This window comes from Harmonia axyridis, chromosome 2 (assembly GCF_914767665.1).
Source record: "Harmonia axyridis chromosome 2, icHarAxyr1.1, whole genome shotgun sequence".
NCBI lineage: Eukaryota > Metazoa > Arthropoda > Insecta > Coleoptera > Coccinellidae > Harmonia > Harmonia axyridis.
In genome coordinates this window covers 52991045-53007092 of record NC_059502.1, presented here as the reverse complement: position 1 = coordinate 53007092, position 16048 = coordinate 52991045, and the positions used below count along the sequence as shown (strand labels likewise).

The 16048-nt window shown below is 35.7% G+C and overlaps 1 protein-coding gene across 7 annotated transcripts in view; it reads right to left on the bottom strand.

Moving 5' to 3' along the window:
- The window catches only part of LOC123672302 (protein nervous wreck), a 37126-nt gene extending 25632 nt beyond the window's left edge, over nucleotides 1-11494 (bottom strand). For 3 of the 7 annotated variants that reach the window (XM_045606363.1, XM_045606365.1, XM_045606369.1), the window contains exons 1-4: nucleotides 11371-11494; nucleotides 10755-10898; nucleotides 10613-10698; nucleotides 83-227 (exon numbers count right to left, since the gene is read on the bottom strand). In XM_045606363.1, coding sequence (XP_045462319.1) covers nucleotides 83-227; nucleotides 10613-10698; nucleotides 10755-10898; nucleotides 11371-11418 — 423 coding nt within the window. In that variant the 5' untranslated portion in view covers nucleotides 11419-11494. The other 4 variants (XM_045606366.1, XM_045606367.1, XM_045606364.1 and 1 more) reach the window with 3 other exon arrangements.
- Nucleotides 11495-16048: the final 4554 nt, after the last annotated feature.

Sequence of the window (16048 nt, the reverse complement as noted above, 5' to 3'; positions counted from 1 at the left end):
TGCAAGGAACAGAAATAAAATGTCAATTAAAATTATCAATCACTAAATTAATAAACAGGTTGATTAATGATATATTACTCACTTTTTTAGCTGTTTGCACTTTATGAGCCTTAAGTAATTTGGATTCTTCTACTATTTGTGATTGGAAAACTTCTACGGCTGCTAATCGAGCCCTCGATAACTTTTCGTTCTCTTCCAGAACAGTCCTCCATACATTCCACATATTCCTATGGGTAAATAATTGAATAAAGTTATATTCGGTTATAAAGCATCGACACTTTTGTTTTTTACATTTCGCTACAAAGACAACTAGCGGTTATTTATTTTCTAAAAAATCTAAGTACATCCAATTCACCGATGTAGAGTTAAGTACACTGCGCAAAAAAATTAACGCACATTATGGAAATCTCAAATTTATTCTACAACTGAAGGTGTTCTCAATGATAATTATTTTTATCAGAATTATGCATGCATATGTTATCCACTTTCAACGTTTTTCTTCAATACAGATGTTATTTCCCAGCAGAAATAAAAAAAAATGAGATTATCAGATTTTGAATGTATTGGCTCCATTCTGAAATCAGTTGTTCTCGATCAATTCTAGTGATCAATGGTTTTTCTTTCGTTTGATTTTCTACACTCGATCACTATGCAACGCGAAACACGCAATTTGACCCAAGAGGAATGTGCCCAAGCGGTAGTTTTGCGAGAAGAAGGGTGGACATACACAAGAATTGCAGAACGGTTTGGAGTTTCCCATACAAGTGTGTCCAGAATGTTGTAGCGATTCAGGGAGACAGGTATGAATGTCCGAAGACCAGAACAGGGTAGACCACGGGTAACAACTGCCATTCAAGAACGTTACTTGAGAGTTTCTTCGTTGAGACAACGGTTTGCAACCGCTCGCCTCTTTCAAAATCAGCTCGAGCAAACTCATGGGGTGCAAATTAGCACTCAGGCAATAAGAAATCGCCTCAGAGAATATGATTTAAGGCCTCGTGTCGCGGCAAGAGGCCCAGCTCTTACCCCAGCCCATCCAAGGGCGCGTTTTGATTTTGCGAGAGAGCATATCCATTGGGAAGAGGCTGATTGGGAAAGAGTTCTCTTCACAGATGAGTCTAGATTCTGCCTCTACCATTGTGATCGACGTTCCCTTGTATACAGACGTCCACATAAAAGATATGCTCAAAGCAATTTCCTGAATACTACTGGTTTCGGGGGAGGATCGATTATGGTATGGGGTGGAATATCTTTGACTGCTCGCACAGACCCAGTGGTCGTTGATAATGGAGCTATGAATGCTGATAGGTATATAAGGAACATTCTTGAAGAGCATGTAGTGCCATTTGCCCCATACATTGGTGAAAATTTCATTTTTATGGACGATAATGCCAGATAAAGTTACTTGGGATACTTGAAAGGTTCGATTTTTTCGCATTTCATATATGCCATTATACAGAGTGATTCACCATTCACCTGATGGTCTATTAGACGTTTATGGAAAACTAATCATAATTTTGAGCTGATAATTTGCATGTTGGGGTTCGAGACAATGATCTTTTTTCCTAAAAAAATTTTAGATCTCAACAACTTCCGGTTATACCTACAGGAAACACACTACTGCTGTATTATTCCAAATGGCACACCCAGTATATTATTGCATCATAAGATAACTCATTTGATAACAAGTTCAGCAATATGCCATAAATAGGGTAAAAACTCAAGAGTTCTTGAGTTGATCAATAACTCTTAAAGTTTTCGTTTTAGGTAGATAGTTTTATACGTAGAATTGACTAAAAAAATGAATAATAAAGGTTGTAATTTGAAAATCTTGAATTTAAGTTGTCCAAGTTCATGATCTTCTCATAAACAACCTGTACATCTTTGCTTCAAACCGACAGTCTTATAATACTACGTATTGGCAGAAGAGAATATTAAAAAGGTTTTTTCGAAAAAAAACTTTTTCTGCAGAAATATTCAAAAAAATGTGAGTTCTCGTCGCCACAATTTTTTTCATAAGAAACCCATTAACTCATGGACCCAAGTTATGGCATATTGTAGAAATTGTCATCAAATAAGCTATCTAATAAATTTCACTTCCTTTATCAAAGAGAAAGTTAGTTTTATTGTACCAAACTCAAATTCAGGGATCCTCAAGTTAATGAAGAGTGAAGATATAAAAATTTATCGTATAACTTAATCAAAATGTTTCGTATTCATCGAGCATATTTCATAGTTTTGATTTCCTGAGCTAAGATGTTGCTTAAGAACCCAAGAATTACTAGAGCCAAGAAACTCGATTCTTTTTTCAAAACGTTATAAAAATTGAATAGGAAATAACTGCTCCTCATATTTAGAGAGTACCGATATTGCACTAAGTTTTGAATCGGGATTTATGATAACACAGATTGATGTTTGAGAAATATTCTACTCATTCGGAAATTTTGAAGCCAGATGTTTCTATTGCTTCGGAACTTTTTCTATATACTACTAGGTACCTAATTGGTGGTGGTAATAAAGTTCGAGCTACCGATCAGCTGATATTCAAAATAAAATCATTAATATTAGTAAAATAGTAGTATCATTAGTGTGGTGAAGTGCTGAAAGGAGATATTATGGATAAATAGGAAGAGCATATAGCAAATTAGCAGATGAAACGGCAGACATTTCAGGAAAAGAACAATTATCTATTGGAATTATATTCCAATTATATTTTGATGCAAAATGTTACAGAGTAGGTACAGAAAGATTTTGTTGATTTTGCCGAATCAGAAGGTCTGGACGTGAAGTATATCGCAAAGGCAATTTATGAGTTTGTGTCCAAAGAACTCAATCCAGAAAAGTGCGTTTGCCTTGGATTCGACGGCTGTTCGTCCATATTTGGGAAAGAAGGTGGAGTACAAGCAATACTCCGTCAAAAATACACCAAAGCTTTGTTTTTCCATTATGCGTCACATAAACTGAATCTGGTGATTAACGATATCAATGCTCTATCAACATTTTTCAAATGATCAAAAGTCACCGTGATGATGCAGAAAAAGTAGCTGAGGAAATAATAATCTACAATTTGGATTCCATCATCAGAAGATTTCCTGGAGCAAACACGCCAGCGTATACATTAAGCAGACTACACCCTGCTCAAATGCAAGACAATTCATTCCAAAGTTTCACCAATGCTTGTGACACTTTTTACAAGTTTTATAATTTACACATAAGAAATGAACTCGAATTGTGGCAAAGGATATGACAGGACAAACCTGCACTCAATTTCAAGGATCTGGCCGTAATTTATACAATGAAAGAAACACGGGACCTTTTTCCTGAGATGGTAAAGGCTTCGGAAATTTTGATCGCTTTACTTTCACTGTGGAGCGATCCTTCAGCACCCTGCGAAGGATTAAGACTTAGCTAAGGAATTGGATGGTTGAGAGTCGAATTAACGGTTTGGTGTTGATAATGAGCAATCATCGTGAAGCACTTAGTGAAAACTTCACAACAGGGTAGTTGAATAATTTTCGAATTTATGATTTTGATATATTCAAAATTTGAGTTTCATCAAATTCTCAGCTGATAAAACGTGATATCAAGAGAGAGAGAGAGAGAGAGAGAGAGAGAGATAATGATTTTGTTTTATTACAAATGCGGCAGATTTGTTCAGTATTCTCGCAATGTCTATGTCCGATGTTTATTATTTTTCTTCATCTATCCGCTTTGTTGGCATCGCCCCTTGTTTTGCCACCTATGATTTTTGCATTCGTCATCGGTGTAGACTCACCCGTTGTTTTCAAAGTTCACTGTTACCAAACAAAATGTCTGTACTGTGTTTCATTCAAATTGCAATTTATTTGTGAATATATCGGTTTAGAATTGACTATACTGATATTGTAATACAGGATGTTCTTGGAGGTACAAACGAAAATAACAGATTCCTCGGATCGTTTTAAGAAAAAACGTCCTATAACATGTGCCCGCAAACGCTTTGTTTTAAGATACAGGTGTTGAAGTTCAAATTTTTTTTCTCATGGCACCTTCCTTCACAAGATATTCAACTTGAATTTGGCATAGATATTCCAATTTCAAGATTTCATCATGTGATATGCTAATTTTGAATGCAAATCTTCAGGGTGATATTTGTCTGGAATGGTGCCCGCTTCTTTCCTCCAGAACTTTTTTTTTTGTGAAAAATGTTAAAATAAACTCTGGTCCAGTACTACACTTTTTGATTTCTTGTAGTTTCATCTGCTACCGATTTCAATAAAAAATGTCCAAACAGCTCTCTAGTAATCCTCATGATAATCCAAATTATCATAAAGATCCAGGCAGTAAGCTGGATAAATTAATTATAAGTTCTGGTACTTATTCACTGAATCTGTAGCGAAGATTAATGAAGATTCGATAAACTGATATAATCATCACAAAAAATAGGACTACAAAAAACACCCTGCATCTCGAAAACAAAGCGTTTGCGGACACATGTTTTTAGGACTTCTTATTCTTAAAATTATCCAAGGAATCTCCTAATTTCCTGCGTACCTCCAATCGAATCGATAATCAAAATATACTATCACTTCGACTAATTTGGTTCAAACTTCGTCATCAAACCACTTTTTCTCATATTACAGATATGTGGAAACGCTGTCGTCAAAAATCTTTTTTTCCAATTACAACCCCCCAAGAAAAAAAGATCTACGCCCTTGTTGTAAACACACATTATAACGCCTGGATGATTTTTTTTTATCAGTTTTTGAACTTCGTAATTTTCAGCTTTTTTATACGATTATTCTCAAAGATTAGTCTTATTCTGTCCGGAGATAGAACTCCCCTAAACAAAAGATTTCAGGAAATAATAAAAAATACAAGAGGTTCTTAAAATCTTTCAATACATCATTTCCATTTGAAAATCGATTCTACAATCTTAACTAACGGATTTTTTCCCAAAAAAAATATAGTTTTTGATTTATTTAGATTTTCAAAAGTTTTCCTATAAAAATAAATAAATAAATAACGTCTTTATTCAGAGAAGCAGGATTATAATATGCCTGGCAATCATTACATCAAGGGCGAAGTCTAGCAAGCTATTCAACTCAACCCCACAATGATGTATGAAGCCAGACTAATATTGCATAATGTTAATGAAAATTGAAATAACGAGATGGCAGAAATATCGTATCTCTATTATTTCAATGATGAATTTCAAAATTTTTTCCATTATCCTGGAATCACCAATTTTTCTAAAACACTACCATGATCCAATTGCCATTCATCGCTTTTTTATTTGATGATATTTCCCTTTCTTCTGCCAGTTTTGTTATAAGTTAACACAGTTTAGTTTGAGCGCCTAAAATATCGATAAAAGCATGGACACTGTCGAGTCCGACCGTCATGTAAGCACTGTTTCGATTGCTCAAGATCCAAATATTGCACAAAAAACAGTTTAGAAACATATGTATGAATTTGGCCTCAAGAAGAAGCTCGATGTATGGGTATCACACGAGTTAACGCAAAAAACCTCATGGACCGAATTTTCATCGGCGAATCGCTGCTAAATCACAATAAGATCGACTCATTTTTGAAGCGTTGGTGACTGGCGATGAAAAGTGAATCACTTACGACAACGTCAAGTAAAAACGGTAGTGGTCGAAACGCGGTGAGCCGGCAAAAACAGTGGCCAAGCTAGGATTGACGGCCAGGAATGTTTTGCTGTGTGTTTGGTGGGATTAGCAGGGAATTATCTACTATGAGCTACTCCTCTACGGAACAACTGTTAACTCGGAGCTGTACTGTTAACGATTGTACCTTCTGAAGGAAGCAATCGCCCAGAAGCGTCAACTTTGTCCGATAGGAGAGGAATTGTGTTCCATCAGGACAACGTCAGGCCACACACATCGATAGAGACTCGACAAAACTCCGGAAGCTTGGTTGGGAGGTTATACATCTATATATATGACCTCTTGGAGAGGCTTACAACAGGCGGCTTTAACGTCCAGGCTTATGCCGACGACATAGTGGTGACTGTTAGAGGCAAGCATGGGGGCCCAATAAGTAGCCGAATGCAACTTGCTCTCAGAATTATTGAAAATTGGTGCGGGGAAGAGGGGCTTACTTTCAACCCCTCGAAAACATCAATAATTCCGTTCACTAGAAGAAGGAATCTCGACCTCAGAGCTCTGGTCTTGAATGGTCAGACTTTGCACTTCTCTAGTGAGTTGAGTGTAAATATCTAGGTGTTATACTGAACTGGGGGAAACATATAGATAAGACTCTTTCCAGAGCCACGGCGGCTATGTGGGCATGCAAAAGACTCTTTGGAAAGACATGGGGAGTGAAACCGAAAATGGTACTGTGGTTATACACAGCGTTGGTACGCCCTATTGTCACCTATGCACCTCTAGCATGGTTGACAAAAACCGAGGAGGTCACCACACGCATCAGGTTGCAGAAACTGCAAAGGCTGGCGTGTATTGGTGTCACAGGAGCTATGCGCACAGCTCCCACGGCAGCGCTGGAGGTCATACTAGACTTGTCTCCCTTACACCTACATGTGAGGAAATGTAGCCTGCTCGAAGCAATAAGAATTTCCCTTAATGGAAAGCTCCTTCCCGGAAACTGGGTTGGACATATTAGGATACTGAATCAACTAGATTCAAACCTCCTCGCAAAACCATCATATATTATGCCAACCACCTACGATTTTGAAAACGGTTATGAATGACCGCCCTAGTGCAATAAGTCTCGTAAATCGTCTGGACAAAAAGTCAGCCATATGGTTCACAGATGGATCAAAAACAGAGAAAGGCACCGGCATTGGGATATATGGACCTAGACTGAGGATCTCTAAAGCCCTGGGAAGTGAGCCCTCGATTCTAAAGACCGAAATAATGGCTGTTTATGTATGCGCCCAAGAGTGTCTCAAAATGAACCTCAAGGGGGCGCATATCTACATCACCACGGACAGCCAAACCACGCTGAGATCCCTGGAATCGTGTTGTCAGGGGTCTTTGCTGACTTGGGAGTGCCGTAACACCATAAAGCAACTGGCCAGAGGAAATAAGGTGACTCTACTATGGGTACCAGGGCACTGTGGGGTTGAAGGAAATGAAAGAGCGGATGAACTTGCAAAAAGTGCATCAAGAAGAACCATTCACATGGGTAAGCCGGTCCTGGATACCAGAGAGGTAACGACCAAGGCCCCTAAGGAGGTTGTCAATTTCATTAACGTCGTTGACGACCTCCCTGGGTTTCTATGAATGAGTAGGGTAGTGAACAAAAGATCTGCATGGTCGCAGTTCCCGGAAGACTTACCGAAGCAAAACGACCCCAGTTCAAATAATAATAATAATAATATACATCTATATTATATTCCAAACCTGGCTCCAAGCAATTACCATCTGTTATTGTCCATGGAGAACAATTTTGCTTCCAATTTGCCCATTCGTTTCAATGAAGATTGATTATCTCAATTTTTTGCCAAGATACGAGGGCTTCTGTGAGAGAGTCATAATGATATTACCTCCAAAATGGCTACCGGTTATCGAACAAAACGACGCATATTTGACCTAAATCGGATCGTTCTAACTATGGTAATTGAAACCTTGTTTTTTATGCAAAAATAATGCATTTCTTTGACTATATCTTATATATCCGAAGGCTGTATTCACTATTTTACGTGAACATTTGTCCATTTGAAAACATTGCTAGAAAAGGATGCCGCGCTTACTCACCGCTGATAAAAAGCAACAACTCATCGTCTATTCTGAAGGCTATTTAACGGGATAAACAAGATATTTTTCTTCGATATATGACAGTGGATAAAACATGAATTCATTACTACACTCCCAGTCAAAGAGAGTGTCAGTTGAGTGGAAAGGAGTCGGTGAAAACCGTCCAAAGCGACTAAAATATCAAACATCAGCTGGCAAGGTTATGGCATCCGTATTTTGAGATGTGCATTATATTTTTCATTGACTATCTTGACAAATATAAAACCATTAACAGAAAATATGACTAAACGTTATTGGATGTATAAATTAAGGAAAAAGTACTCAAACGCAAAAGAAAAAAGTCTCTTTCATCAAGGCAATGCTCTTTGTCAATCAATGAATACCATGATCAAATTAAATGAATTGCACTTCCAACTGTTTGACGTCCTAGCTTTTTCTCCAGATCAGTTCTCCAGTGTTTACTGGCTTTTTGCACACCTCAAACGTATGCTCCAGGGAAAAAATTTGAATCTAATAAAGAAGTGATTTCATAGGTTGAAGTCTACTTCGAAAACAAAGACGAATTTTTCTACAGAAAAGGTATTGAAAAGCTAGAGGAGCGTTAGAGGACATTTATCACTCTTGAAAGTGGCTATGCTGACGAAAAAAATCGAATTTTTATTTTCTAGGGTTGTATTAGATATTTATTTTTATGATCTAGGGTTGTATTAGAGTCTTTTTTATAGATGATTTTCTCATATTTGTAATTTTGCATATTTTATATTGGTGGGTTTTGGTAAAATATTTCAATTCCATGAGATCTACCTACCACCTGTTTAAAAAAAGACTCACCGTTGAAAACACCCTGTTTATTCAAAGCTTAGGTATATTTCATTATGGGCAATTTTCTAAAGTAGGAGCTCAATTTGAAAGACTCATCATCTTTAGCGGTAGCTGTTAATTCAGATATTATTTCGAGCATGTCATCGAAAAAAAAACAACTATAAGAGAGAAATCCATGCGTAGAAAATCCATTTAAACTGAAATTACCGTTTTCAGTCAATCAAAGCCTACGTAATACCTGAATGAACAATTTAAATTACACGTTTTCAGATTATTAATAAGAACAATTTTACTTTAACAAAATTTGACAAAACATTTTATATGCCATTTCGTTTCTTGAAAAAAAATTGTTTCAGTCAATCAAAGCCTACGTAATACCTGAATGAACAATTTAAATTACACGTTTTCAGATTATTAATAAGAACAATTTTACTTTAACAAAATTTGACAAAACATTTTATATGCCATTTCGTTTCTTGAAAAAAAATTGTTTCGAAAAAGTGATAAATAATACAGTCTTGCAAGTATCACGTAATTCTAAGATTTCATGTCATGTCACAGATTGGGAAGTCTTGACTTCAGATTTGTGCTGGGAAGGCTGGTATTGTTGGTAAAAATGTACAAGGTGGGCACTACAACTTTTAAACCAGAGGAGATAGACAAAATCTGATACCCCATTCTCGGTCTCTTTTTCTGAGAAACTAAAAAGGGTAGTATTTATTTTTGGCCACCTTCTTTTGTTTTCGAGTTATAAGCGAAAATTGGAAAAATGACGATATCGAAAAACATTTATATCTCCGCTAATACCAATGATAAAGCTCTGAAATTAAAACATTACACATGCATATTTTTACGTCTTCTCAAAAGGTTTTTTAATTACGAAGCTATGACCCAAAGTTATATTTTTTCAAATAGGAACACTAGATTTATGTGTCATTTTTAAAAGCTTAATTTTTCCCGATTTCAAAAATATATAATATCGTAGGGTTTGTAACAATATAAATAATAGAAAATGGCCTCTTTTTCTCTAAGAGTCCCAATATTTCTATGGTTTCAACTGTTGATGAGCACAGAAAAATTGAGCTTTCTATAACAAGAGCAGTGTCTTTCCGTCAATCTGATTATTTCTATGCTTTTCACTAATTTCTACAAAATTCGAATAACGATATGTTTTATAAATTTTTCATCTAAAAATTGATTTGGAAATAACAAAAAGATCACCAAGATCGAATGTTTCAATCGAAAGAGTTGTATTGAGACGGATGTATCAGAAGATTATTTACATAGGTCGCCAGAATGAATCAATATTCGAATTTTGTAGAAATTAGTTAAAAGAATAGAAATAATCAGATTGACGGAAGGACACTGCTCTTGTTATAGAAAGCTCAATTTATCTCTGCTCATTAACAGTTGAAACCATAGAAATATTGAGACTCATGGGTAAAAAAAGGTTTTTGACCATTTTCTGTTATTTATTTCAATACAAACCATATGATGTTATAAATTTTTGAAATCAGGAAAAATTAAGCTTTCAAAAAATGGCACAGAAATATAGTGTTCCCATTTGAAAAAACATAACTTTGGGTCATAGCTTTAAAAACCCTTTTGAAAATACGAGCACGCCACTGGATTCTACGTAAAAAAGTGCATGTGTAATGTTTTAATTTCAGAGCTCTATCATCAGTATTAGCGGAGATATAATAATGTTTTTCAATATCGTCATTTTTCCAATTTTCGCTTATAACTCGAAAACAAAAGAAGGTGGCCAAAAATGAATATTACCCTTGTTAGTTTCTCAGAAAAAGAGACCTAGAATGGGGTATCAGATTTTGTCTATCTCTTCTGGTTTAAAAGTTGTAGTGCTAAAACATCGAAATTTGCCCACCCTGTACATGATGAATAAGAATAAGCCAGCAAAACTTAATGATTTCACGTTATCTGTTTTTCAATTCCGGAAATCTCAAGATGAAGTTCGATCAGGTAAAGACCGGAACAATCAAACATATTTCCAATAAATATAAGAAAAAAAAACGTGAAATTGGCTCAACTACTCTAGACATAAAACTCACCATTTTTCATCCCCTCCTTCTAATTTTATATCGGGTATATTAGGAATTTTTTTGTTAAGGTATGCCGAAGATATTTTCAACAAAGCCTACAAAGATAATCAGTTTGTGATGACGGTTATGAAGGAAAAACTTATTCACTCACATCGGAATACGATTTTTCGATAGCGCATTTCTTGATTGTGTAGGTTCTTATATCCTCTAATAAATCACATTCGTGCTGGTTCTTAAGTAGTAGTTTATTGATCTGCTCAGCGTGTAGGTTTTTGAGGAATTTCGAGTAATTACCCTGCAAAATATTTACAAATGAATAAATGATAAAACAATAGTGAATGAATTCCTTGTGTTGAAATGGGTTATGTTGTGTTGCGTTTTTAATCTGAGATGTGTGTGTGTTTTTCTTGGGGGTTTTTAAAAATAATTTCCAACCTTTCTCGGAGGGGGCTGCATTTCGGCTGTTTTTCAAAACTCGCTTTTCCGTCCTTTACATAGCACACGGCACATTTAATATCGTTTATCCGTACAGCCCCATTTAACGTTCTCCACGTCTATTGATTATGTTCTGCCACCCACTGACCGCTATAGAGGTTTGGCGGCGGCGCTCTTGGCACTTCGCAGAATCATAACATCAACTCAATTCACTGGTACCCAACTTATTGATATTTACCGATGAGATTGAGACTTATGAACACTTCGCCTAACTTATTGAAATTTTTTTTTCAGCTTATTTTTTTTGCGTCTTACCCAGTTTACTGACCTACATTTTTCGTACCCTTTTTCGTCTGGTTCGTCCACTCATCCACGCACATCCCTATCGACTACTTATTTTCTATCTGAAGATTCGAAATTTAAATTTCCAATGACAGGATAAACGGTCAAAATGTCAAGATTGACACTATAGTGAAAGAAATAATAAGTCGTATAAATCTATATCTTGGCGTTCTTGAAGTTATCCCAAAAGTCCCACAAAACCTTTAGTCTGCATCTTAATATACAGGATGTCCCGAAAACCGACGTCAACCCGGCGCATGCTAATAGCTTAAGTCATGCCCGACTAGAATATCCAAATTTCAGTGAAAGTGTCTTAATTGATTTTCGAAATATCGACAGTTGAAACATGCTTATTGTTCTGAGTGCCACAGCTACAAATGTGGATGTTTTGTGATTCTCCTTTCGATCGAAAATTGAAGACGGATCAGCCTACCCAACATGACCAAAGATTTCCCAAAGGTACCTATAGAAGATCAGAAAAATCTCAAAAAAATAGAATGGTTCCCACATTTTAATTTTTTTGAAATTTCATCATACAACTTTGATCGTTTTTACTATTAAAAATTATACCAGACTAACTCAGCATGTTACGCTAAAAGTTAGCCTTTTAAATAAAAATTTCGATAAAATATCATTTTCGGCTTGACATAATGAAAAAAAAAAGATATTTAAATTTTAATGGGATTTTCATTCCTAAACTTATGTTCCTAATTATCTCCTATTATATCCAATTTATTGTCAATGTTTTAAAATTGTTAACTTAAATGTTCAAACCGCTTGCCATTGATTTGAAGGCAAGCATGACATCTTTGCAAAAATAATCCACTTATTAGTCGTGCGCATGTGATACATCTATATGGTCGTGCTCGTGTGATACGTCTATGGTCGTGCGCATCCTGAGGCTTCCAGTTCTTCAATTTCTGCATTAATTCCTTCTCTGAGTTCCATTTCACTATCTATACTAGTGGAATAAATTAAAGGATCAAAATAAAATTCGAAATTTTTAGCGGTTTTTCAAATGGCTGTATTTTCGATAAAAATGGTTGTATCTCAATTTGAAAAAAAGCTTATTGAAGATTGAAGTTTATAGTTTGAAGATCTCATGATATTCAAGCAATGAATACAGTATCTAAAAATTCTGCGAAATTTTTCCAGTTTTTATTTTTGGCTTACAGACTTGGAAATTTTTTCCAATTTAAACACTATATGGATGAGATAACTTGTTCATTCAGCTTCAATATCCTTTTTTCAAAATTTCGATACGAGCATTTCTCTCTGAAATATCGAACTTTGAATTGAAAAGGACCTTTTTGTCTTTAACCATCAATATCTCACCAATCAATGTTTGCACAGAAAATTTAGGGGATGTTTTGAAATCTTGAATGAATTCTCTACAAGAAGAAGCTATGGTATTTTCGGAAAAAAAATTTCTTCGTTCTCTACATTAATTTGAAAAGTTGATAAAAAAAAGGCTTTTGGAGGCTTTTTGGATAATCAAGCGCTAAATTGAAAATATCGAAAAAACCATCAATGTTGAGTGTGCGTTTTACAGTTCAATATTACCACAAAAATCCCAGAGAATTTCAATTCCATCCATGGAGCGGTTTTTCTGTTTCATTCGATCGAATTTTCAAAAAATTGAAGGACGATGCATTCTAACCATGTTAGGAAATCAAAAAAAAAAATCAAATTTAGCAAATTCCTTCAATTTATTCCCCTAGTGTATTAATCGGTTTGTAATACAAATTCTTCTTTATGCAACCCCAGAAGAACAAATCTGACAACCTAGAAGGCCAGAAAATGGGATCAAGGCGTCCAATCCATCTTGGTGGATAATGTTCGTCCAAATCATTTTCAACTTGGTGTGCGTAGTGTGACGGACAGCCAAATTTTTGCAATCACATTAATCCACGTGTAGCCGAAGGTATTTCTCCGAATAAATCTACGTACGCCAAAGTTAGAAGTTATTTTGACGAACATTACCTAATCCATTTTGTGGTCTCCCTGGTCGCCAGATTTGAATCCATTAGATTTATTCTTCGCATAAAGGAAAACAAACCAATTAATGCTCAAATGGAACTCACAGAAAGAATTAATGCTGCAGTTGAAGAACTGAATGCCACCGGATACGCAAGACTAATGAAACGATCATTTTTGAAAAGATGTCGTGTTTCCATTCAGTGACAAACAATTTTCACATTTAATTCAACAATATCAACACATTGATAATGAATTCTTGTGATAAAATTCTAGAAATGAAAATCCCAGAATCGGTTCCCTTTTCATCAAGATGTCGATATCTTTTTTCCTCATTGTGTCAAGCCGAAAATAATATTTTATCGAAAATATAACTTAAAAGACTAACTTTCGGTGTATCATGCCAAGTTAGTCTGGTATAGTTTTTTCATAGCAGAAAAATGATCAAAAAGTTGGATAACGAAATTTTAGAAAAAAAAAGTGGAAGCCATTGACAAAATCTTTGGTCATGTTGGGTAAGTTGAGCGGGTTAACGTCGGTTTACGAGACACCCTGTATATAGGTACCTATTTCTAAGGTTGCAGGTCACAAAATCAGTTTTCACAAATATCTCGCTTCATATATGGTTTCAACGCCTTTTGAGTTCATTTTAAAGATAACACAGTAAAATTCTGAAAAAAGGTCGTCAAAAACTTTTTTTGTATAAGCTCTGCCATTTTTTAGTTAGAGCGCGGAAAGCTCTAAAATCAGTAAATCGCATGATACAGAGTCAACTGTAATTCACTCTGAATAATACATCGTATAACATTATTAAATAATTGAAAATCCATAATTCACTTTTTTTTGTTAACTAATACATTATATTCAATAATATTTTTCATTTATTGAATATAAATTTCTTTAATAATACTCTCTCCTTGGTGTAACTGAAAAAATAGTATGTAGAAGATTTAAGGAATATTTGTATTATCATTCAATATACAGGAATACAGGGTGTAACTTGAGTGATTAGCCATAGCTTAGTGCCTAATGGTGAATATAGGTCATCTAGGACTTTCAGAAAAGTAGCTTATTCCTAAGACTGTTAGTTTTCGTGAATCGTGATTCATGAAAATTGGCAACAGAGGTCAGTGGAGTAGTATCCACCTGACTGATATATCATTCCTTCGCACATAAAAAAAACTAGTCAGTGAAAAACGAAAAGCTCGCCGAAAATGGCGCAATGCATTGAGACAAGCAAAAAATTACGCATTTAGCTATTACATTAACCACCTTACAGCCGCGAAGATCATGCAATATGGAAAGCAACAAAAAAAGTTAAGAGACCATTGACTTTTATTCCACCAGTAAGAAATGTAAATAGAAATTGGGCAAGATCGAATATAAAAAAGCCAAGGTATTTGCAGAACACCTAGGTAATATTTTGACTGCAACCCAAACAAACAGTGACGATAAAGAAGTCCTAGACTACCTAAATGCTCCATGTCAACTTTCACCATCACTGGAATCTCTCACTCCTACTGAAGTCTGTAAAGAAATAAATCTTCTGTAAACTCATAAGGCACCATGATATGATTCGATAACGTGAAATATTAAAACATCTACCGAAAAAGCTGTGGTACTATTAACCACTACCTATATGAAGGGTGTTTTTTTTAGAGCTATAGAACTTTAAATTGCAATGAAACAACGATGGATTATTCGATTGACATGAATTTTATTTATTCGCAAGATAATCCTATTGTGGCATTACATTTTAAATATGATTTCTGGCATATGACCGCCACGGCTGGCTCGGATGTAGTCCAATCTGGACGTCCAATTTTCGATGACTTTTTCCAACATTTGTGGCCGTATATCGGCAATAACACGGCGAATGTTGTCTTCCAAATGGTCAAGGGTTTGTGGCTCATCCGCATAGACCAACGACTTTACATATAGCCCCACAGAAAGTAGTCTAGCGGTGTTAAATCACAAGATCTTGAAGGCCAATTCACAGGTCCAAAACGTGAAATTAGGCGGTCACCAAACGTGTCTTTCAATAAATCGATTGTGGCACGAGCTGTGTGACATGTTGCGCCGTCTTGTTGGAACCACAGCTCCTAGACATCATGGTTGTTCAATTCAGGAATGAAAAAGTTAGTAATCATGGCTCTGTACCGATCACCATTGACTGTAACGTTCTGGCTATCATCGTTTTTGAAGAAGTACGGACCAATGATTCTACCAGCCCAAAAAGCGCACCAAACAGTCAGTTTTTCTGGATGTAACTGCGTTTCGACATACACTTGAGGATTAGCTTGACTCCAAATGCGGCAGTTTTGTTTGTTGACGTAGCCATTCAACCAGAAGTGCGCTTCATCGCTAAACAAAATAAAATGGACGTAGTGCGCGATACGTATTCCGCACAGAACCATTATTTTCGGAATAAAATTGCACTATTTGCAAGCGTTGTTCAGGCGTGAGTCTATTCATGATGAATTGCCAAACCAAACTGAGAATAAATCACTTGACAGCTGTTAAATCGGTCGCTATCTTGAACAGTAATGCCAACTTAAAGTTATATACCTCGAAAAAAAAACACCCGTTATAAGAGCACATGTTACGATTATGTTACTTCATCCCCATTCAATGGAAACACGCTCACGTCATTATGACTCAAAAACCAGGAAAGGACTTTAATGAGATAAC